The sequence below is a fragment of the Pholcus phalangioides genome, unplaced genomic scaffold (genome assembly GCF_987345545.1).
Source record: "Pholcus phalangioides strain wild (caught in Gottingen) unplaced genomic scaffold, Ppha-v1.0 ptg000022l_1, whole genome shotgun sequence".
Taxonomy (NCBI): domain Eukaryota; kingdom Metazoa; phylum Arthropoda; class Arachnida; order Araneae; family Pholcidae; genus Pholcus; species Pholcus phalangioides.
The window spans coordinates 2,438,163-2,460,023 of record NW_028301615.1 but is presented as its reverse complement, the minus strand read 5'-3'; the positions used below and the strand labels follow the sequence as shown (position 1 = coordinate 2,460,023).

The 21,861-nt window shown below is 35.2% G+C and overlaps 2 protein-coding genes across 3 annotated transcripts; one reads left to right on the top strand and one right to left on the bottom strand.

Moving 5' to 3' along the window:
* Positions 1-1,737: 1,737 nt before the first annotated feature.
* On the bottom strand, positions 1,738-11,567 carry LOC149069332 (mitotic spindle assembly checkpoint protein MAD2A-like). Its single transcript, XM_089249862.1, has 5 exons — positions 11,421-11,567; positions 9,394-9,540; positions 7,818-7,935; positions 5,674-5,780; positions 1,738-3,579 (listed from the first exon to the last, which is right to left on the bottom strand). Exons 1-5 carry the CDS (start codon positions 11,482-11,484, stop codon positions 3,407-3,409), a joined length of 609 nt encoding a protein of 202 aa, XP_089105988.1. The 5' UTR covers positions 11,485-11,567; the 3' UTR covers positions 1,738-3,406.
* Positions 11,568-13,653: 2,086 nt separating this feature from the next.
* On the top strand, positions 13,654-21,552 carry cyc (basic helix-loop-helix ARNT-like protein cyc). Of its 2 annotated transcripts, none has more exons than XM_089249345.1 (2): positions 13,654-13,780; positions 18,060-21,552. In XM_089249345.1, the coding sequence occupies exon 2, from the start codon at positions 18,085-18,087 to the stop codon at positions 19,963-19,965; it is 1,881 nt and encodes a 626-aa protein (XP_089105471.1). In that variant the 5' UTR covers positions 13,654-13,780; positions 18,060-18,084; the 3' UTR covers positions 19,966-21,552. The 2 variants fall into 2 exon arrangements, with proteins under 2 accessions (XP_089105471.1, XP_089105472.1); XM_089249346.1 differs by lacking the exon at positions 13,654-13,780 and adding an exon at positions 13,846-13,944 and having other exon boundaries at positions 18,060-21,446.
* The last annotated feature ends 309 nt before the right edge of the window (positions 21,553-21,861 follow it).

Here is a 21,861-nt window from a genome sequence, read left to right as displayed (position 1 = left end):
AAACGAAGACACCTTTAAAATATATATTGGGGAAAAATTCTGGATCAACTGGAAAAGTGAAACTTGTAAAAGAATTAGACATTCTGAGTAACAGAACTCTAATATAGAAAAAAAATGAATCTAAGAGTATAAAAATTTATTGCCAGCAACTGATAAAATAAAAAGTTTTAAATTAAGTTTCTTTCATCTTAAATAAAGAATATTACTTCATTTAAGATGAATGCTTTTGAAATTCAAGCAAAATTAATTTTATCCTAATATAATTTAAGAAATTTAGTTGCATTTTTTTTCAATTTTGAAAAAGTAAAGTTCTCCTTGGTAATTAACACACATACTTTCTTGATTGATTTCACAAGTATTTTGTGCAATCAGATGATTTTCATCAGATCAAAAAAAAAAACCAAAATGAAATAAAAACATTGGATTTTTGATTCCAGGTTTGTAGTGTGTTTACTCTTATTTGAAACTAAATTTCAGTCATAGAACTTTTCAATAATATGACGTTCCAATACGATTTCATAAATCATACGTACAGGGTAGGACTGCATGACACTAGAGATGAGATAAATATTCAGCTGTATATTTATGTAAATTTAAGCACAACAAACTAATTAAAAAAATTATCAATTAGGATTTTTACCATAAATTAAAAATTTACCGATTATATTTTATTGTGCTGTGTATATCCGTTTCTGTAAAAAAGATTATATAAGGGTGAATTTTTCTAGGATAAGGAAAACATGAAACTGAAAATCTAATCCTACTGCAATAAAATTGGAGTGAACATGAATTATATACAAGTTCACTGACTGAAGGATGTACCTCTAGACAAGATGCGTATTGAGCTACTGAAAGAGACAAAAGGGGCAAAGAATATCTGAAGAAAAACAATAAGTGGTAAATTTTATGATGCATTACAAATTGAGAGTAAGTAATGGTTGACATTTTTTTTAAATTATATGTAAAATCATAACAAGTGTTGAAAAAAAAATTGATTCTGTAAATATTTTGATACAATATGGGAGGGATAACACTCATCTTTAAATTTGATTGTCAGTGTCATGGCAACAAAAAAATTTCAAGAGATGGTATTTTTTCGGCCTGAAATATACTGAGAAATTGAATTTTCTGGATTTTATGCCGAAACTGATATTTGGAAAGAAAAGTGATTTGCCTCCTCCAGGAATCGAACCTGGGTCCCCTTGCATACCGGGCAAGTGTGCTAACCAATACATTTATTTAAATAAATTACGATTAAAATTCAATATCAATCATATATATATATATGATGAATTACCAATAATTTTATTTATAACTAATTTTAAGAAAATTGATATTCGGTCAAATCACTATTCCTCCCATCCCTATATGACACCTTATAACCTTAGAGAAGGTATTGGAGGGATATCTACTTCTAAATTCCTAATTCTAAGATTTCAATTCACAGAAAGACATTTCAAGGTTGACATCAAGTTATACTAAACACAGTATAATACATGTGCATAAATATTCATAATATGATTATTTTCAAACATTGTAAAAATTTTGAAATTAACCCTCTAGCCTTTCAATGGCTACATGAACGGTGCAGTGAATATCTTGTTTCTGATATTCTATAAATTTTTGATGGGTATGCTATTATCATACCCTCACGATTCTGTACAGGAAAATTCAAAAACCACCTGCGGCTCTAGAGGGTTAATATAAAATTATTTCTTTTATACACAAGAACAAGTGTTTCTTAAAATTATGCTTTAATACACTTCTTCCACAAAGTGCATGAATAGTCAAACAGCAACATTCAATTTTGATTGAGGCACATATTTATTGATTGCATTATAACTCTTTATTTCAAAGAACTTAAAAAAAACACTTAAGTTATTTTGTGTGGTATAGCTGTTCAATGAAAACAAATAAAAACTTCATTTCAACAAATAAAATTTATTTTTATCAGACGATTCACTGTTGAAACTAAGTACTTATCCAACTGATTTCATAAGAATAGCAAGTGTGTGTGTGTATGTAAAGAAGATATAAAAAAGTCCAGCTCTTTTCGAAAATAAGTATGGAAAAATTTTACTTTAAATACTGTCTCAAAACTTTTCACAAATTGCAAATGTGGGATAAAGTAATTAAAATTTCATTAATTATACCGAAACCTATTTATTGTGACATGGGTCTTAATCAAAAGCACTATGCAAATATGTTTTTGATACGAGGGACTGAGTTTTAATATTTTCTTTAAAAATCAGAGACAATATTCAGCTGCCTTTTTTTTTCAAGCAATATAGTACCAAAACTACCAAAATCTGGATAGTCTAAAAACTGAACATACTGCATATTACTTATTCTAAAAAAAAATGTATTCTTCAAATTTAACGGATTGATACTTAAATGAAAATAATAAAAAATGCACAATATGTTTGAAATGAGCGGTAGTAAAATATGCTCATATACCCTGAAAACATGAATTTTTTTATCTCAGTGATGTTATCCATAAATTAACTCCAGAAGTATTCAAATTAAAATATAATTTTTACATAAAAAGTTACATTCACCAAATAAGTACAGGGCGGTAATAAATAAACCAACATTACTCAGACATAGGTACCGCCCATTCTGGTGGAGGTATTTTGATGAAACTTGGTATATACGATATATGGACCATGGAGAAAAGATTCAATACAAAAATGTGATTTTTTTACCACCAGGTGAAAAAGTAGAGCTCTTTTATCATAGTTATTTTTCCCCCATGGTCCAAATAACATGTATATACCAAGTTTCAATGAAATTTGTCCACCACAACTGGCATTACATAGGTCAAAGTTGTGACAGTAGAATTATACTGGCACTACTCCAGCCTATGTAATGACAGCTGTGGTGGATGTATTTCATTGAAACTTGGTATATACATGTTATTTGGACCATGAGGAAAAGATAACTGCGATAAAAAAACTCTTTTTTACTTGGTGGTCAAAAATCCCACTTTTTTTATTGAATCATTTCCCCCATGGTCTGTATATCCTATATTCCAAGTTTCATCAAAACACCTCCACCAGAATGGGTGCTACCTATGTCTGAGTAGTGTCAGTTTATTTGTAACCACCCTGTATATTGCTATAATAAAAAACTTCTAAAGTTGCAAATTTGATATTCTACCAGCACATAAAAAATAATTTTGATAATTTAAAAAAAAAGACATGCACACTTGAATATAAGCACTCCTGTTTTGATAAGACACAACATGGATACTTTTTTCATATTTTTCAAATTGAATTTACATTTGTGCTTCATATACAAAAAAAAATGCAATGATGGACCAGAATACAAGAAACACCGACACTTTCATCACAAAAAAATAATAAAAATTTATACAGAGAATGCTATTTTGATCATTAAAACCTCATCACATTTTATCACAGCTTTTATATTGTACAGCAGTATCAACCTTGTGAACCGAAGTGGAAAAATTACTGAGGCAAACTTCTTCACAATCTGGTATCAGATGAGCAGTTTCTTCAGCCCACTCTTCTGGAACATCCAACCCTTTGCTGGTGTACAATAAGACATCGAAGGCACCTGATATCAAAGTATAACGATATAATTTTGATATGTAAATATCACTAGATATAAAACGGTTAAAATAACAGACTTAGAGGCTAATAAACAAATGTTACATAAATCTAGAAAAACTAAACCACCAATTATATTTGCACTATTTCTCTAGTCATTCTAGTCTCTCTAGTCCTCACATACACTTTTTGTGGCCCATGCGTATCTTTCAATATGCATGCATAAACAAACAAAAATAGTAATTTATTTTAAAGCCAATAGGAGACGTTTCACAATAGCTGTTGAATTAACATCATCTCATTCCCTGGGAATAATAAGTTTCCGCCCAAGTTAAAAGCCAGCATGACAGAAACATTGTTTTTATGACAGGCAAAACTGACAAAAACCAAAAAATAAGAAAAATATATATATTTCAATTACCTTAAATTAGAAAAAACAAACACGTATATATATATATAGTAAAAAATAAAGGGTACGGCTTATAACAAGTGATTGTCAAACAGCTAATGTTAAGGTATCTGACTATGTTGCAAACATTTTGGATTTTTTTTTTTTTTTTTTTTTTTGAAAGCCCCTATTCTTTGTGATTCCAAAACAGGCCTTGTTTTGTTTATGAGACACTCAGAACAGAAGTTACGTCCACTTTAGTGTTGTGTTTTTGCATACAAGTAATCTGTGAATAAGAACTTTAAATCTGTTTCACGAAAAATGTTATTTTTGACATTTTACTCGAGTTTGTGAAACATGATTTCTAAACTATGTGTGTATCTATCCCTTGTATCATTACCAAATTTTAATGTGATATTCTACTATGTATAATGCCAAGGTTATGAAGTAAAATCTAAGGTCTATTAGGTACATTTGTCTAATCTAACTAGTGTTTTATAGACGAATGTAGAATAAAATTTCTAAAAATGCACACCTACACCAACAGATTTGAGACATGCAACTTTGAGCATATCATACAATCCTTTGAATTTTAGTTCATAATCTATACCATTACTAGCTGAATGTACTGTAAAAATAACAAAACATTTCATTTCATTCATAGAATTTTTTGCAATCGTGTTTAGAATATGGTAGTCGGGTAGCTTAAAGATAAAAAAAATATTCATTGAAAATTGGGAAACATTTGCAATAATGTCAAAAGACTTCTCAAAAATGTTTTTCTTTTTTCCTCAAAAATACTAATTTTTCCTTCCCTCTCTGCAAGAATTGAACATGGGGTGAATCTTATTGTGGGGGAAAAAAAATCCTCAAAAAACTACTCCGAGGTAGGCCTACTTTGAGTAAAGAATGGACACAGAAAAGTGTAATTGTTTAATCCTCTTTCTTCCTATTTTTGGACTTCCTCACGACAGACATGAGTTATGTGATACAGTTGAATCCCGTTAAAACTAACTCCAAGAGACCGGAGAAATCATTTCATTATAACGAAATTTCGTTATAAAGAAATTCCAAGTTTCTTGCATTATTCCTATGTAAACTTATTTTGGAGATTAGAAAAGTGTTCATTAAAACAAGATTTTCAGTATAACAGTGTTCGTTAAAACTGGATTTGACTGTTAATTCTATTCTGTCTCTCTTCTAATCAAATGACTGGACAAAAAAACTAGCTTAACATTTTTATGATCAATGGGAAAATGTTGAGGCATCCATATATCCATGGAAGTGAGCAGTGATATAATAAGTGAGACTTTTAATTGTTCAGCTGGTCAACTATCTCACTTTGCTAATATGCAATTCCATGCAAAAAATGTTTGCAAGAATTAACTGTGATGAGGGACCAAAAATTAAGTTTCACGTTCATTTGTTAATATTAGAACAATAACTTTAAACATTAATATTGGAACAAAATTATCTAAACATTTTAATGCAATTAAAATTACAATTTCCTACAATTCTTAACCTGATAGAGCAAATTATGGAAATTTGCTTGTAACAAGTAGCATTATAACAATTTGCCTCATGATTGTGAACTGTCACTATAAGAGACTTTCACTACATATGTTAATTTTTGCAACTTTGAAAAAATTGCATCACCCAATTTTTATTTACACACAGAAAGCCAACGCATAATTTATCTATTTGATCACTCACAGGCATGGTCTAGCAATGGGAGAAATGTCACACTTGCTGTGATTTGCCGGACAATATTTCTTATTTCTTTCTGGATTTCTTTAATGTCTTTAGACTTCCGTTCTCCACTGCAACAAAAATTAAAATGAATTAAGATAAACATTTGAAGATGATTACAAATCAAAGCAATGTTAACATGGAAAAAAAAAAACGAGACATATTTTTCTTCAAATTAATGTTTTACTTAACCAGATTATTTTATGTAATTTGAAAAAGAGCAATCTAAGACACATAAGTAAACATCAAACTAGATGTCTTAGGCCGTAGTTTTTAATAGTTATCTATTCAAGGGTTTTTTTTTATCATTATACTGCATATATTCTTTATTATAAACTGTGAAGCTATCTTGTCTTTTTAAACCATTGTTTTCAACCTTTTTGCAGCTGCAGACCAATAGAAGTAGTTGAAAATTTTTATGGACTGACAGAAATGTGGGAAATAATTTGCTGAATGGTAAAAAATAGAAAAAGAAATTAAAAATTTACAAAAATTGAATAAATGGGAGAAGTAATTTACGGATTGGCATGAAATAAATAAATGGTAGAACTTAGGGCCAGACAAAAATATATATATATATACAACGATGCTTCAGCTAACAAACGCCTTGGCTTACAAATTTTTTGGCTAACGAAAATTTTTTCATGATTTTTCTGACTCGGCTAACAAACATTTTTGTTGATATGGATGCACATGATAATATAAAACAACCACGTCGTGAGCAGAATTTTAGCACCAATCATCATCAGAACTATTGTCACTCAAGCTCGATCATCTCATGTCCACCTCTGAATCTTTTTCCAGATATACCTCAACTTCTTTTTCTGAAATTTTTTCAACTATTTCATGCAAAATGAAAAATTCAACTAATAGAAAGTGCATTGAAAAAAAAGGAGCCTATATTTCTAGAGAAAGTGTTCTTTCAGTACAAGACTCTTAGCATCAAACTGAACAGTCTGGACATTTTAGGAGCTTATCTTTACTCATCTGCATATATCAGACACAGAAATAAGCTAACCAAATCACAACGGATGGAGATGACACCTACGAACTCAACTGGATTGTGTAGTCTACTGAAGCTGGTGTTTTTGTGTAAGATTCTCATATATCCATTTTTTGATTTTGAACCTGCTGCTTTTAGCCTTCAATCAGTTTGTCTTTTTTATATTGTTCCTTGGTGTTTTAACAAACTTATCTTCAAATTTTAGGCACAACTTGGGACAAATCTCTTAAACAATTTTCCACAGAAACCTAAGGGAAATGACGTTTTAGCTAGGGAATGCGATGCCGGAACAAATCATCTCTGACCACTAATATCCCACGAATATATTTAGATATTATCAATTAAAGTAATTTGATGCAAACAGTTATCACACACCATTAAAAATCACAAGGGCCATATTTGTGCCACCATACTCAGACACTGTAAGTGAACATGTTGATCTCTGTAACATGGTATAATGATAGGTTGATTTATGTCAGTAATTTGTTCCAACACTGATGATGTAAGTTCAGGTAAACTTTTCCCAATGGTAATGTCTCACCCTCTCCAGAAAGAGACAGGAATTTGCAGATTTTCTTTATTCTTTCTTATCTATTCATCTTTCTTACATAAAAAACAGAGAAGCATTACTCTCTACGAAAGTGCAGTCAAAACCTTCAAACTTTATTCAAAATGTGTCTAATTGAGAAAAAATATCATTTTTAGGGCAAAGGGACACAAGCCTGGATATTACTGTAGTTAAAAATTGATGTTCTAGACAAAAGCTTGGCATTATTATTTTACAAATTATGGTTTTCGGGGGTTGGGGGGGGGGACAAAAGTATTGAACTTTTGGTATATGAAAAACAGACAGGTAGCAACAATTCTTGAACATGAAATGTGATGCATTACTCAAACATTATAATTGCATTAGGACCACATCTATACATTTGAAACACTTTTCAGCATGCACCAATCCATTAGAAATTCCCTAGGAAAATATTTACGAGGTGTATGTGCGGTTCAGTAATATATAAAAAAATAACAAAGTTATAGAATTTCTGAACAAGTATTTAAAAAAAAAAACATTATGAAGCAAAATATCATTAAAAAAGCAATAATTCACCATTCTTGGAATTCTCCCTCGCATTCTATTCGGAACTCCCATCTTTCCAAAGTCTCCTTTGTTTCAATGCTTGATATTATCACTACCAATTTATGAACTTCCTTGGTCAGCAGGCACTCTGTATGCAAATGCAAAATTGAAAAACAAAATGTTCTTGAAATTTTGAAATAAACAATGAAATAGTAGGCAGCCGCTGTGGTGGTCGAGTGGTTATAGTGCCGGACTCGTGATGCGAGGATCCGGGTTCGAACCCCACAGTGGTGGTCGGCTGAAGTTGGTTTTCTGTGGTTCCCAACTTCAAGGCGCAAATGCGAGCCGATCTCCCCGTTAAAAAGTCTCGCCACAGAGAGCAACAGTCCTACAACCGTAAATCATTCAACCATAACACTTCACTCATAGTTTGTAAAACTGGGGGCAGATGACAGCACTACACATAACAAGCATTACACAGAAACAAACTTTGCGTCAGGTTGCACTACACGTACACGCACATTCCCGCATGTACCGATTAGATGGGGGGTTCCGCGGAGGGGGGGTGCATGTGTGGTGTAGCAGTAGTAGGTAGGGGCTCGGGGGATCCATGATGTTCTTAAGTCAGCCACCTCGTTGGGCAATTTGCCTGTTGTGGCGTTGTATTTGTATTGTATTTATATTTGTATTTTCAAGAGCCATAACGTGCCTTCTCAGGGCCCTGGAAGACTTTTTCTTGGGGGGCCGAGAGGGTTATACTCAGAAAAAAGTGGGTTTTTACCCCATCCCTCCTACTCTAATTTTTTGATTTTGGAACTCAACAATTAATTTTGAAAGCAAGCCTTTCTTGCAGATCACTTCACATAAAAAACTCAAAATTTTCAAGAAACGTTTTAAAAAAAGCATAATTTTTTTTTTGCTAGACCCAAATTTAGTTCAAGGCCACGGTTACCCCAGCCAAATTACAAGCCGTTTTAATCCTAAAATGATTTCTGTATCAGCTTCCAAAAGTACTGACTTGTATCAAAAATTCTTTTCATCCCCAGCCTTTGTTATTTTAAACGAGAGAGATTCTACAGCAAGGCCTGACAAACCAAAAAACTATTTAGGCACCACCCACATTTCTTGAGAGCCAAGCATGGTTTTTGCTCAAAAATCAAGTTCTAAATAATGGGGTTTTTTAATTCTTCCGTAACTTCATAACTTCTTCCCATATTAAAAGATGTAATGTAATTAGAAAACTTTGTTTCATCCTTAGACTCCAATTTAGCAATCACATATAGAAAATTTTAAACAGCAACACTGATTTTCTGGTTAAACTGGGATTTGTCAAGCCCTGTTCTACTGTACACTGATATGTTTTATGTTTCAGAGCCAAGGCCATTAGAATCATGAGCATTATTATCTTCACAAACACTAGGCATATACACAAAGCAAAGCAAGAAACACACAATTGGCAAGCACAGCAATCTACGGATCAGAAAAACTACTCTGGAGAGGCGAGGTGGTGGGGGGGGGGGAAAGAGATGGAATACTATTACTTAATTTTTAGATTGGATTTCAAAAACATCCAAGTCAAATATAGGAAAATACATACAATACATACTATGCAACTGCTTCAGTACACCAGAAATAAAAGACTTGAGTTGTTCGTTGTTTGTCATCAGAAAAGAAAGTCCATACTTCTCTTCCCGACAAAAGGATTCTGGTGGGTAAATACCTCTCTGATAAATTATGCTGTTTATGCCATACTCTGAAAATACACAAAAAACAAAATCAATATGATATCTACAGCCATCCTTCTGTATTCATGGGGCTATGTTCTGGGAGTCAACCCTCTTCCCAAATGGGACTGGCAGAACAAAGGATGATGGCTTGAATCTCACTCATAACCCCTCTCTTACTCAGATCTGATTTTCTTGGATGATTAAAAATTTATTTTTCTTTGTTTCTCACTCATGTTCAAAGCTGATAGGCCTATTAAACATCTAGTCACCCCCAGAGGGTCACCTCTGTGCGAGCCTTCATGACAACTAATTCATTTTTAATTACAGTGAACCCCCCCCCCCCAAAGCAGAATATGCTGATATCTGTGATGTACATTGCAGAACAATAAACACTACTGCAAAACAATCTGAAAGAATTTCAAGAAAAGTGTAGAAAACACTATTATGGTAATTTTTACTGCAGCACATTTCCAGTCAGCCAAGGACTTGTTCCAGAACAATGCAAAACATTCTGCTTTGGAGAGCGAAACCTCGTTACAGCAACACTTAATATATTGATTAATCCCTCTACAACAATATTTTTTCAAGTATTGTTTTGAAATGTGTTAATTCTAATGTTGAAGTGTTGCCTCTTGATATAACGATAATCTCCAACATTTTTTCTTGGTCTACAGCATAGTTTCCCAACCTTTTTTGTCCCCTCTATGCCTTCTTCAAATTTTTTTCTCCCCCCCCCCCCCCCCGCTTAATGCAATCCAACCCATAGGATCCTATGCTATACCCGTAGCTTCTACCGCCCTCTTGAAACATTCTATCGTCCCCCCAGGGGACGTTAACACCCACTGGAATCACTGGTCTACAGTATAGTTTTCCAAACTTTTTGTTCCATCTTCAGAATTTTTTTTTTCTCATCGCCCCATAACTCATGTAAACCCATAGAATCCTATGTTAAACCAGCAGCTTTTATCCTTTCCCCCCCCCCCTGCCATCGCCCACACCGGGGGAGATATTGCCCACTTTGGGAACACTGGTGTACAGCAAGGCCATAACAAGAGGGGGGACTTGGGGGTCTGGTCCTGCCCCTAAAATGTGAGAAAATAACAGGAAAAAGATGGCCAAATCTTTTGTTTTATCACTTTGGTCTCCCCCTCCCGAACGAAATTTCTTGCTACAGGCCTGGTCTAAAGAGTATAGTTATAACAAGGTTTCACTGTAAATCAGAGAGGGAAGCACATCCACTGACCCTGCGAGAGCCATCATGATGAAATAAAAGTAAAATCGCATTGCGCTAATTGCACTTTAGATGCTGTAATTTTTCATTTTTTAATTTTCAAAAGCTAAGGCAAGCCAGTAATGTGACTTAATCAAATCTGCTACATCGGTTTGGTATCACATGTGCCCAAGAAATCCAGCAAGGAGCGTGGCGTCACTTCTAGCGTCTTCTACCAAACATTGAATAAATGTCCCGCTCCATATTCATATCCACTGCCAACTTTAATAGCAACGAGTAAAACTGCAACTAGTAAACTTGCCCAATGTAACTGAGCCTTTATTAATTCTAGCTCTCCATGTGGGGGGGGGGGGGAGTCATGGCCACAGCCATTATTAGAGAATGGAAAAAGCTCAGTAATACAATTATCTAACCAATTTATCCACAAGCAAAGATAAAAACATCTAAACTGATTTGCACAGTGATCGAAAGAATGTGTGAGTGTTTGAAGACATTTTCATTCAAAGCCTTTATCCAAATCATTGTCTTGAAATACTGAAAGCTTCAATTCATTGAGTAACGATTACATTTTGTGTTAAAAATTCAATGCGAAAAATGCGTAAATAAACAAAGGACGGGCGAACGTTTTAAAATAACAAACATATAATAAAAAACTCCCCTTTCAAATATACTTACGAAAGAATTCAGTGACTATTTCGGCCGAACCTTTCAAAGTTATAGCATTTTGAGTTTGCGACATTTTGAAACAGATTTTCAAAAAAAAAAACACCCGCGCTTTCCAAGTTCAAACATCAAGTTCATGGGCTGGAGTTTTTAAGGAGTGAAGACCATCCATGCAATTTGTAATAAATTTTGATGTTAATCTTGATCCAAAGCATATCTGAACATTATGTACAAGAATAACATAAATAAGTATAATAAATTTTTTTAGTTCATGAAGCATTTAAAAACTTCAGATTTAATCCCATTTGTTTTATTGTTCATGTTGTCTCAGAGATTCGACTGGATCGTCACCATTGTATCCGCCATTTTGATTCTAGTGGATCTTTGTAATGTTATTTATTCTTCATTAGTGGGAATTACTTCGATATTTTTTGCAGTTCTCTCTATTTTTTTATCTTTTAATAAATTTATCAACATATATTGAAAAAATTAATTAATAACTCATTGAGAAGCCATAAAAACTAGTACAAAAGAGCGTATGCAAATAAGGAAGAAACGCAACCAATCAACTTAAATCGATGCAGTCAGCAGTGCTTATATAGATCGGTTTCAGCCGCTTCTGTTGCAGATTAGCCATGAGGGAATATCTCAGCAAAAATTCTTCTCATTCCGCTGTTACTACGATTTAAAGCTACTTTGAATCAGAAACACAACGTGAGCATAGCATAGTTGCCGGTCGACCTGCGTATTCATTGATTATTGAGGGAGGAAAAATCTAATCCTGAAATATCTTCAGGTTCCGGGGGCGTAGCCAGAAATTTCGTTCGGGGGGGGGGGGGGTCACTTGGAACTACCGTTCCAAAGTGACGGAACAATGGATTTGGCCATCTTTTTCTGGTCATTTTCTCACATTTCAGGGGGGACCAGACCCAAGTCCCCTCCCCCCCTCGCTACGCCCTTGCCAGTGCCTATGGACGTGGCTTAGTAGTCCGCGTTTATTTATCATTTCTGAGGTGGATATGAATTTTGGATATTTGCATGCGTGACCAATCTCCGACAGATGTGTGGGTGTGAATAAAAACCTCATGAAGCCATTAACCCGCATGTAAAGAAGAGGCACATTCATAGTGTAACTCTGAAAGGTGATCTGTACGTAAAAATCCTTTCCGATCACTTGAACCCTTGTATGTTCTGTGTGCATTCTGACGTGCTTCCGAAACACGGACAATTCAAACAGACAATGTGGTGCAATATACGTCGGAAGCAACTTCCGGAGTGGTTCGAGGAACTCTTCCGACTCCAGCATCCTACGTTAGTCGTTTTTAATCCCCCGGACATAAACATTCAACATATATGAAATACATGGGAGTCCATGCGATGTCGTGCTGCACAAGTACAGCGTGATAGGGAGGGCTAGAACCCCTTTATACCCCCTTGTATATGAAGGGAGGGCTATACGGTAGCGCTGTACGTTTTTTCTGGCACTTCAGCAGTTTTTCGTTTTCTTCCAAAAAGTGCTGAAGTCTTTATGGCCATATTAGCCGGAATTCTCGTATCCATACCCATATTTTGCTCTCATTTTCGCTATCCCGATTTCAATGCAATGCAGATTTTTTTTTGTATCCATTTATCTGCTGGCAAAGGCAATTTTCTAATTGTCAAGCAATTTGTGACATTTTTGATGACCATCTGTAATGTTCCGTATTTTATCCCGTATTTTTCTTGTTAATGTATGGTCACGTAGATTCCATCACAGCCAAGATATGGATAGGCTGACCATATTTCCTCGAGAGAAATACGGGACATTGAGATTCCAATTACGGGAAAATACGGGACATCGCCAATTATCGCCAAAAATGACGCCAAAACCGAGCAAAGTTGCCAAATATTGTTAAAATTACGGTAAAATCACAATGGCGGGAAATGAAACGTTACTGCAAGTTGTGTGGATTAAAATGAATTTCACGAAAAAAACGTTCACCAAGACAAATGTGGGAGATAAATATTCTCATTTATAGTTGTAATTATCATAATATAGTTTATTAGTTGAAAAATAATTTCAATCTTTGACTTCAATAAAGAATAAAAATTCAAGTAAGCGTCGTGCAAAATACGGGAAAAACCGGGACACTTTTGCGAAAAAGTCGGGACGACCAAAAATACAGAAAATACCGGGACTGTCCCGGGAAATACGGGACGTATGGTCACTCTAGATATGGATAAATAAAAACCGCTGTTGACATGAGATGATGCAAAAAAAAAAAAAGGAAATGTCCGTCAAAATCTTCATTATATAATTATTTTGTAACAAAATTTACAAACTTTACGAATCCAAGCCAGCGTGTGATCGAGTTCAAGGACTAATCAAGGAGGTGTAATATTTTAATTTATTTTTAGTCAGTAGTACTAACTGTTTATAAACTGTATAATTAATTACATACACGATGCATGCACGCCAATCATTGATGTCACTCAAACAGATTGGTAAACCCATGATGTCAACATGAAGAATAACGTGGTCATGTTTCTTCCATGTGTACGTCCATATATATTTCCTCCATATTTAAATTACAAGTTGTTATTGAGTTTGTTTTTGTTGAAATAGGCTAATTGAAGTTGTAATCATTTTAAACAAAAGAGCACAACTAATTTTTCTCATAAAAGTACATTTTTTCACTTGATTATTGTCTAGAGGAGCCCACAAAAACTTGTATAGATGCAGGGTAGGGCCACAAGCTGGTCATCCGGGCAAGCGCACATTTTGGCTTCCCCTTGCAATGTTGAATGAGAGGTTAAAGGGTGAAATTTGCTCCCCCTTCATACCCACCTGCTTCCCCCACTCCAGTTGCAGGGCCTCTTATTTTGTTAATTTTATAGTAGGTAATGTAAATTATTTTAAAGAAAAGTTTGTTTTTCCAGGCCAATGCCTTTAGCAAGATTTATTAATTCCCAATATATCTTTTTATCTCCAAATTTCAGACTGTGCTGAAACAGCGATATCTCGCCAGCATAATAAGCGATAGTTTCTGTTGGTCCTGTCAAATTAAATGTTCACATACAGTGCAAAGGTCTATCTGTGGAGACACATGGTTTGAAAATGAAAAAAAGCCTGTTCATGCTTGTGGGTGAAGCAAACAACAAATTCTTGGATTTCTGATGAACTGCACGCGTAGAAGAATACAGTGGTTGAGTTTCTGCAGTGAAGTGATTGTAGAAGCATTGGTGAATAAAAATGTCATTCTTGGTGGTCCTGATGTCACAGTAGAGATTGATGAAAGTAAATTCTCAAAACGAAAATACAACTGCTGTAAATGAGTGAAGGGCGATTCAGGGAGCAAAAATGGGCCAATTCCCAATATACGGTATATCGTTTTGCAGCCAAATTTTCTTACGTTCCAAACCAGCGATATGTCACCAACATAATTCTTCCAGGTTCTAAAACGTAGATGACACCACTGCACCCGATTTTCTTGTCCAATTTATTTTTGCCATTTCATTGTGCTTCTTCTGTGTTGTTTTTCACGCTATTTCCTGGGTTTTTTTTGGCATCTGTGTTTGGTCAGTAGCACTAGTCTCCAGAGCATGCACCATAGAAAGTATGGCCTACACGTGTGTTTATTGATTAAATAATTATTATCTATATATATAAAATTGATTTTCTATCTGTGTGTGTGTATATGTTCTCTATACAAATCTACAATTTTAAATCGATCGTCGTCAAATTTTGCATATATACCAAATGGGACCAGACTTGAACGATAGGCTACTTTAAAATTTTGTCAGAGCAGGACAAATGTCCCAAATGGGCAAAAAACCATAGGGCAACAATGGTTTTTTGGGCCTCAACAATCACTTTTGGAACGTTTACTTTGGTTACCGTGGTTCCCTAGCAATGCGTTTCAGATGTGTATATGCCTTTAAAATGGTTTGTCATTTTTTCAACGCTGCCAATGTATGCATAATATTTATGCCATTATAATGGTTCGCCACATTTTCAATACTGCCAGTAATGAGGTTTTTTAAATGACGTCGTAATCATCATCAGCATCACTTTGATGGTCAGAAAAAGGGTGATTCTCATAGAAATCAGTGTTAAAATTGCCGATTTTAATGTAGAGATGTGGAAATTCTGTGGTGTTTTCTGTCACATCAATAATTTTAAAAATTGTATTAAATACTCAATTTTTGAAATATTGAGTTCGCTTAGAGATAGATATACGAAGCCCAGGAGATTAAATATGAAGTGATTAGCCGGACCTACTTTCGAGTTGGATATCCATGCAATAACATTGATTTCATGAAAATTAATATCTCCGTATTGTCTTTTGATATTGAACTGCATAAATTCATATAGTTTAGGTTGCTTTAAAATTAATTATGGGCCCATAAAAAGTACATCGAAAAAATTCCACAGCATTAATTAAGCATTTTTTGAAGCAGAAACAGGCAGAGATGGATAACTTGAAGTTTGGGGGGGGGGGAATCAAAATACCTAGCACCCTTTGAAAAAATAGAACATATATATATATTTATTTATTTTTAAGTTTCTTTAAATCTAGATTTGTTTCTTTCATGAGTCGCGCAGAAAGTCACCATATTGGTGAACTTAGACACGGTTTGCATGTCCCTCAAAGAAACAGAGATATCACGGGATCCAAAAAAGCCTCATTGAAGAAAACTTGGGCAACGCCGGGTATTATAGCTAGTTATATATTTTTTTTATTTCCCTATGTTTTTAATCATTTTTTGGAAATGGGGCAGTATCCCTAGTGCCAAAACAGGATTGGCGAGCAATAAAAAAAAGTAGCCAAATCGCAGTATACCGTATATTGAGAATTTACCCTAAAATGCTTTGTAAGTAATGTCAAACCAGGGCAAAAATGTGCTATTAAACGTGTTGGAAAAATATGCACTACCAGGAATAATAGAAATCTGATTTGCTGGAAATCATACACCTGTCTCAAAGATGAAGGTTTTCTTTACTTTACCGTAAATCAGAGTATGACCTTCAAAGACCCAGAAACTGATGCCCATACTAATACTGTTGAGGGACTGTGGCTTTCAATTAATGTCCCACAATCTACTTCACCAAATGCCAACTCTGGCCATATCGTTATATTGCAATTTACTGCCATTAATGAGATGGGTTGGAGATGAAGGCGTTGTCTATCGGTGGTCACTTCAAATTCGTTAGGGTAAATATCTATATCTCCCCTTGGGTTCGAACCCAAGACAGTGACTGCAACCTTCACGGAAGACCATACCACCATGCCACTCGGGCGCCGATGTGCCACAGTCTAGCAATTTGTTTCACATCTGGCTGAGTTCATGAGGAAGTTCTGCCTTCATAAAGACAAAAAAAACCAATCCCTTTTTAATAGTTTTGTAAAAACAATCACTATCCCCCCCACCAACCACGCAATCTCTAAAAAAGCCTAATGAGAATGTGATAAACGTTCATTGAGATATGTATTTATATACATGCATATGACTATTTTTTCATGATATTTAATTAATTTTTTTTTTATCATCAGAAAAGTTTACTTTTATTTCCATGTGTTCGTTTTTGGATATTCCGGTTCTAGTGCATAGTGGCAAAGCAGGTTTGGCAGTAAAAAATGCCGACAAATCGCAGTATACCGTATATTGGGAATTAACTGTTAACAATTATGAATGCCCACAACCTGCCAATCACTTTTTTTTGCCCTATTTCAGGAAAATGACCCATCTATGAAAAACTTCCTGGATAAAAATTATAAGACCGAAAATGAGGTACATTTCTTAAGTTTTTCATTCTGAAAGCAAATAGAAATTTGTTTTTATATGTAAGGTTATATGAAGAGCAGTTATTTTTTAACCTGACTCCATAATACCCATCCTCAGGATCCTTGGGCATCTGCCTAGGCTTTGTTCATAGATCAAAGCTGATGGTGCCGCCTTTGCTTAGGCATTTATCGGGGGGATTATGATTGCTCTTCTAAAGAGTCAAATAACATAGGAAAATTTGTATGTCCCATAGAATATGTGACAATTCAATGAACTTACATAATTTGTCAATCGTCCTGGGACCCCACCATCCCCCCATGTTTATAAAAAGATATCCGAGAGAAATTTATGTCTAGCACTCGCAATTACTGTAGATGTCCATTCTGAGAGCGCATGTGCGTTAAAAAGAAATAATAATTGAGAAAAATAATTGCAATAAAATCACAAAACCTCAAATACTTTGATTTTACTATGCAAAAACGTGTGTGTGGCGGTTAGCTGATATGCTGCAGCAAGCGCATCATGGCCCCACACGTGACCTTAGTGCCAATGAAAAATAAAAAAATAAATATCATTTAAAAAATTGAGTATGTAAGGTCAAACAGGGAAAAAATAGCATTATAGGCAGGGTTCAAACTACGAACCTTTTGGTTGCCTTTGATTTTGCGTCGTTGTCGTACCAACTGCTTAACAGTTGCTGCTAGCCATTCGTAATTAAATATATCAATTCTCTGGCATCTATTTGTCTCTAATGCACATGCGCTCTTATAAGCATGGGGGGACGGTAGGGCCCTGTATCTGCACCTGATCACTAGCATAGAATGTTTCAGTTGAATATTTCGGATATTCATAGAATGTTATAGTAATTGAATTTCTTATTTTTAGTGTGAAAAAGTCTGAATAAAGCAAAATGAATTCAGCGATGAAAGATCATCAAAATGCAGCAAGGAAGAGACGATTGCCGTCGGAAGCAATGAGTGGGAGTGATGTCGATGAGGACGAAGAAGTCAAAGTTCAGAAACTGGATTGCAGAGATCAAACAAAAAAGCAGAACCATAGTGAGATCGAGAAACGTAGAAGAGATAAAATGAACAAATACATAACAGAATTGTCATCTATGGTACCCATGTGTAATGCGATGTCTCGGAAGTTGGACAAATTGACTGTGCTCAGGATGGCCGTTCAGCACATGAAGACCTTGAGGGGATCAATCAATACCTATGCTGAGGGTCATTATAAGCCTTCTTTCTTGTCAGATGAAGAACTGAAGCATTTGATTCTTCAAGCTGCCGAAGGGTTCTTGTTTGTTGTGAGCTGTGATAGAGGGCGGATGTTGTTTGTGTCAGAGTCAGTCTCTCAAATTTTGAATTATTCCCAAAGAGAACTTCTGGGACAAAGCTGGTTTGATATTCTGCATCCGAAAGATATTGCAAAAGTTAAAGAGCAACTTTCATCTTCTGACCTTAGTCCGAAGGAAAGATTAATTGATGCAAAAACTATGCTGCCGGTTAAAGGGGATATTCCACAGAGCCAGATCAGACTCTGTCCCGGAGCACGTAGATCGTTTTTCTGCCGCATGAAGTACAAAAATGTGATGCCAGTAAAAGAAGAACCAGAGTCAAATATTATCATGCACAGAAGGCGGAAATCGCAATCATCAGATCGCAAATACTGTGTAATACATTGCACCGGCTATCTCAAGTCTTGGGCACCAACAAAATTAAACATACAGGATGAGAGTGAAGTCGATAGCGACTGTAATCTTAGTTGTTTAGTAGCCATAGGCCAAGTACAAAATGAACTTCATGCGCCTTCTTCTCCAAATTATGGAATTGAATTGCGTTCTATGGAATTCACATCCCGGCATTCTATGGATGGTAAATTCCTCTTTGTCGATCAAAGAGTCACGCCCATTTTAGGCTATTTGCCCCAAGAGTTATTGGGTGCTTCGTGTTATGAATATTTTTCCCAGAATGACATACTGCACTTTGCTGATAGTCATAGACAAGTTTTGCAAAGCAATGAACAAATAGTTACTCAAACGTACAAATTTAGAACAAAATCGGGTTCATTTGTCCATTTACAGAGTCGTTGGAAAAACTTTCGTAACCCATGGACTAAAGAGTTTGAATACATTGTTGCCGTCAATACTTTAGTTAAGAATGTTGACTGTGAAACTATTGAATCTCTCGGTGCAGCAGTGGAAGATGTCAGCAGTTGTTCAAATAGCCTGGATACTGTGCTATCATATCTTCCTACTGCCGAAAACATAGGTGATATGCAGAGATTAGTAGGGACCAGAGTTGGAGCTGGAAAAATAGGAAGACAGATCGCAGATGAAATGATCGAACTTCAGAAAATTCAGAATTCACCCTCATCTGGCTGCAGTCCAGGACCTAACAACACCAACTTTGCCATTCCTAGAAGTTCATCGGGAACTATGGGTAAGGATGAGCTGCTGAGCATGACACCCAAGCATTTCAACATCCACAGAGAAATACAAAACCACACCATGGAAAATGGTGATTACAGAGGCAGTTCCCCATCATCTAACAGCACATCTCAATATCAAGGTGCGGTCGACAGTGGCGGCTCCGTGAGCAGTTCAACTGAACATGGTATCATGGACCCTCTTATTGGTAGAGAGATGCTCCAAGCCTCGTATCAAAACAGCAATAACAATGAAGGAAATGATGAGGCTGCAATGGCTGTCATTATGAGTCTTCTTGAAGCAGATGCTGGTTTAGGGGGTCCCGTGGATTTCAGTGGTTTGCCATGGCCTTTACCCTAAGATGGAACAGCCACTCCACTTCATTTCACACAAAACTCTAATATACAAGCAGATAATTTGCTTGCCATTCGGTTCTTTCTTGTGATACATTAATGAGAAAAATAATAACAGCATATTCAAATTCAGGATACAAGGCTGAGTGGATGGAAAACTCACGCAACTTACATTTCTAAATAATAATGTAAGTCACAATCTCAACGTCATCATCACATCAGTTTTAGACATAAATTTTATGGCGAAGTGTTGGTATGAAATGTTGCAAATATGTATTTTTATGTATATTGATATGTTAAATGTAATATTAATTTTTTTTCCCATATCGAATAATTTTTATATGCAATGTTTATATACAGAAGAGTCTGAATTGGCATTTTTGGTTGAATATATTGATTTTCATCTAGGTTTCAAGCCTATATGAAAAAAGGTTTCACTGTTTCATGTGCTGTGATACATACACTCTAAAGCAATTAAATTAAGAGATGTGTTGAATTAGATCTCATCAGGATGACTTCTGCACCCCCCATAGCAAGGAAAAGGTTCTGAATGTTGTAGCTACTTACATATTTTGGTGCACTAGCGTTGGATGACTGAGGGATTTTTTTGCACTGTGGTCTGTCTACTGTTATTATGCGAGCTAGTAGATGTTGATCCCACTCTCATGTGCATGCTGCTGTTGACCATGGCTGTTGGCTCTGGCAGGGATTCATTTACCAGAATTGAAAGACTCGTGATGCCCTTGACATTGTGGCATGCCACAGTGTCGAGGGTATTTTCATATGCATATGAAAATCCCAAGTGCCTGCAGGAGCATATCCTTTGCAGCATTTCCAATAAAATTAATATATTATCAAAGTTGGTAGAATCAGTTGTTCACTTTAAGTCGGTCATGGTGCAATCAAAAATCGTAACGAAAGCTATCTAACAAAGTCTGTGCCATTCTGCTCGCTTCAGAGGTGCTTTCAGCTGGAAGTGGTGCTGAGGTAAAAATTGAATCATCAGGTTTAAGAAGGGAACGAGTCGAGTCCAAAAATCAAAAGTTTTTGAGAAATAAAAAAAAGGAAAAAACTAAGTGATATATAGCATTTTCATTCAATAACCACCAATTTTTTTGGTCATGTTTGCCTTTAGGGACTGGTTTTTGTTTCATTCTCACCACTGGTGTGCACAGATATACTCTGAGTACAAAAAGTAATTTTGCCATTTTCGGTCCTCATTCCCTTAAACCTTATGATTCGATTGTTCTTAGGTGTACAGACATGAATACTTTAAAGTATTTTTTGTGAAAAACTGAAAATATTTTCAATGGAATGTTTTTACAATGTTCCTATTCTGTTAAAAGATACAAGACCTGTGAAGAAAAATGAGGGTATATTTATATAATGAGATGCTGTGATAATGTATTTCATTTGTAAGATTATATAAAGATTTTGTATGACATGTATATAAAAAAGTTCTGCTATACATGTACTTATAAGCTAGATAAAAAAAAAAAAATTCCAAACTTAACGTAAAATTTTTTATACACATGAGGATCCCAGAAGTAACTTTTTATGTGAAGAGAAGATTGTTATTTTCACATAGGCGGAGATAGACTTGAAAGTCTGGGGGAAGGGCACAATGATGATGTCAATTCATATATATATATATATATGTATATATACATTAGGTCAGACGGCTCTGCCATTGATGCTGGGGGCGGGGAGGCAGCATTCATCTGCTATCACTGTCATTGAGGAAAGGTCAGTGAGATCATTTCCATCAATATTTTCTGTGTAGAATGTATTTACATTATGTTCTGCTTCCTTTTTGGCAAAAATGGCTCAGTGTGCTTTGTAAACTTAGTATGCTTCAGAGTTTTTAAAGAGTAATCGTTGAAACAGGCAAGGATTTTATAAA

Excerpts from the sequence above, each read along its gene's own strand:
- LOC149069332 (XM_089249862.1), bottom strand. The coding sequence starts at position 11,484 with ATGTCGCAAACTCAAAATGCTATAACTTTGAAAGGTTCGGCCGAAATA. Across the intron at positions 9,541-11,420 it reads AATAGTCACTGAATTCTTTC|AGTATGGCATAAACAGCATA; the intron begins GTAAGTATATTT and ends GTGTATTTTCAG. Across the intron at positions 7,936-9,393 it reads TGTACTGAAGCAGTTGCATA|AGTGCCTGCTGACCAAGGAA; the intron begins GTATGTATTGTA and ends ATTTGCATACAG.
- cyc (XM_089249345.1), top strand. The coding sequence starts at position 18,085 with ATGAATTCAGCGATGAAAGATCATCAAAATGCAGCAAGGAAGAGACGA.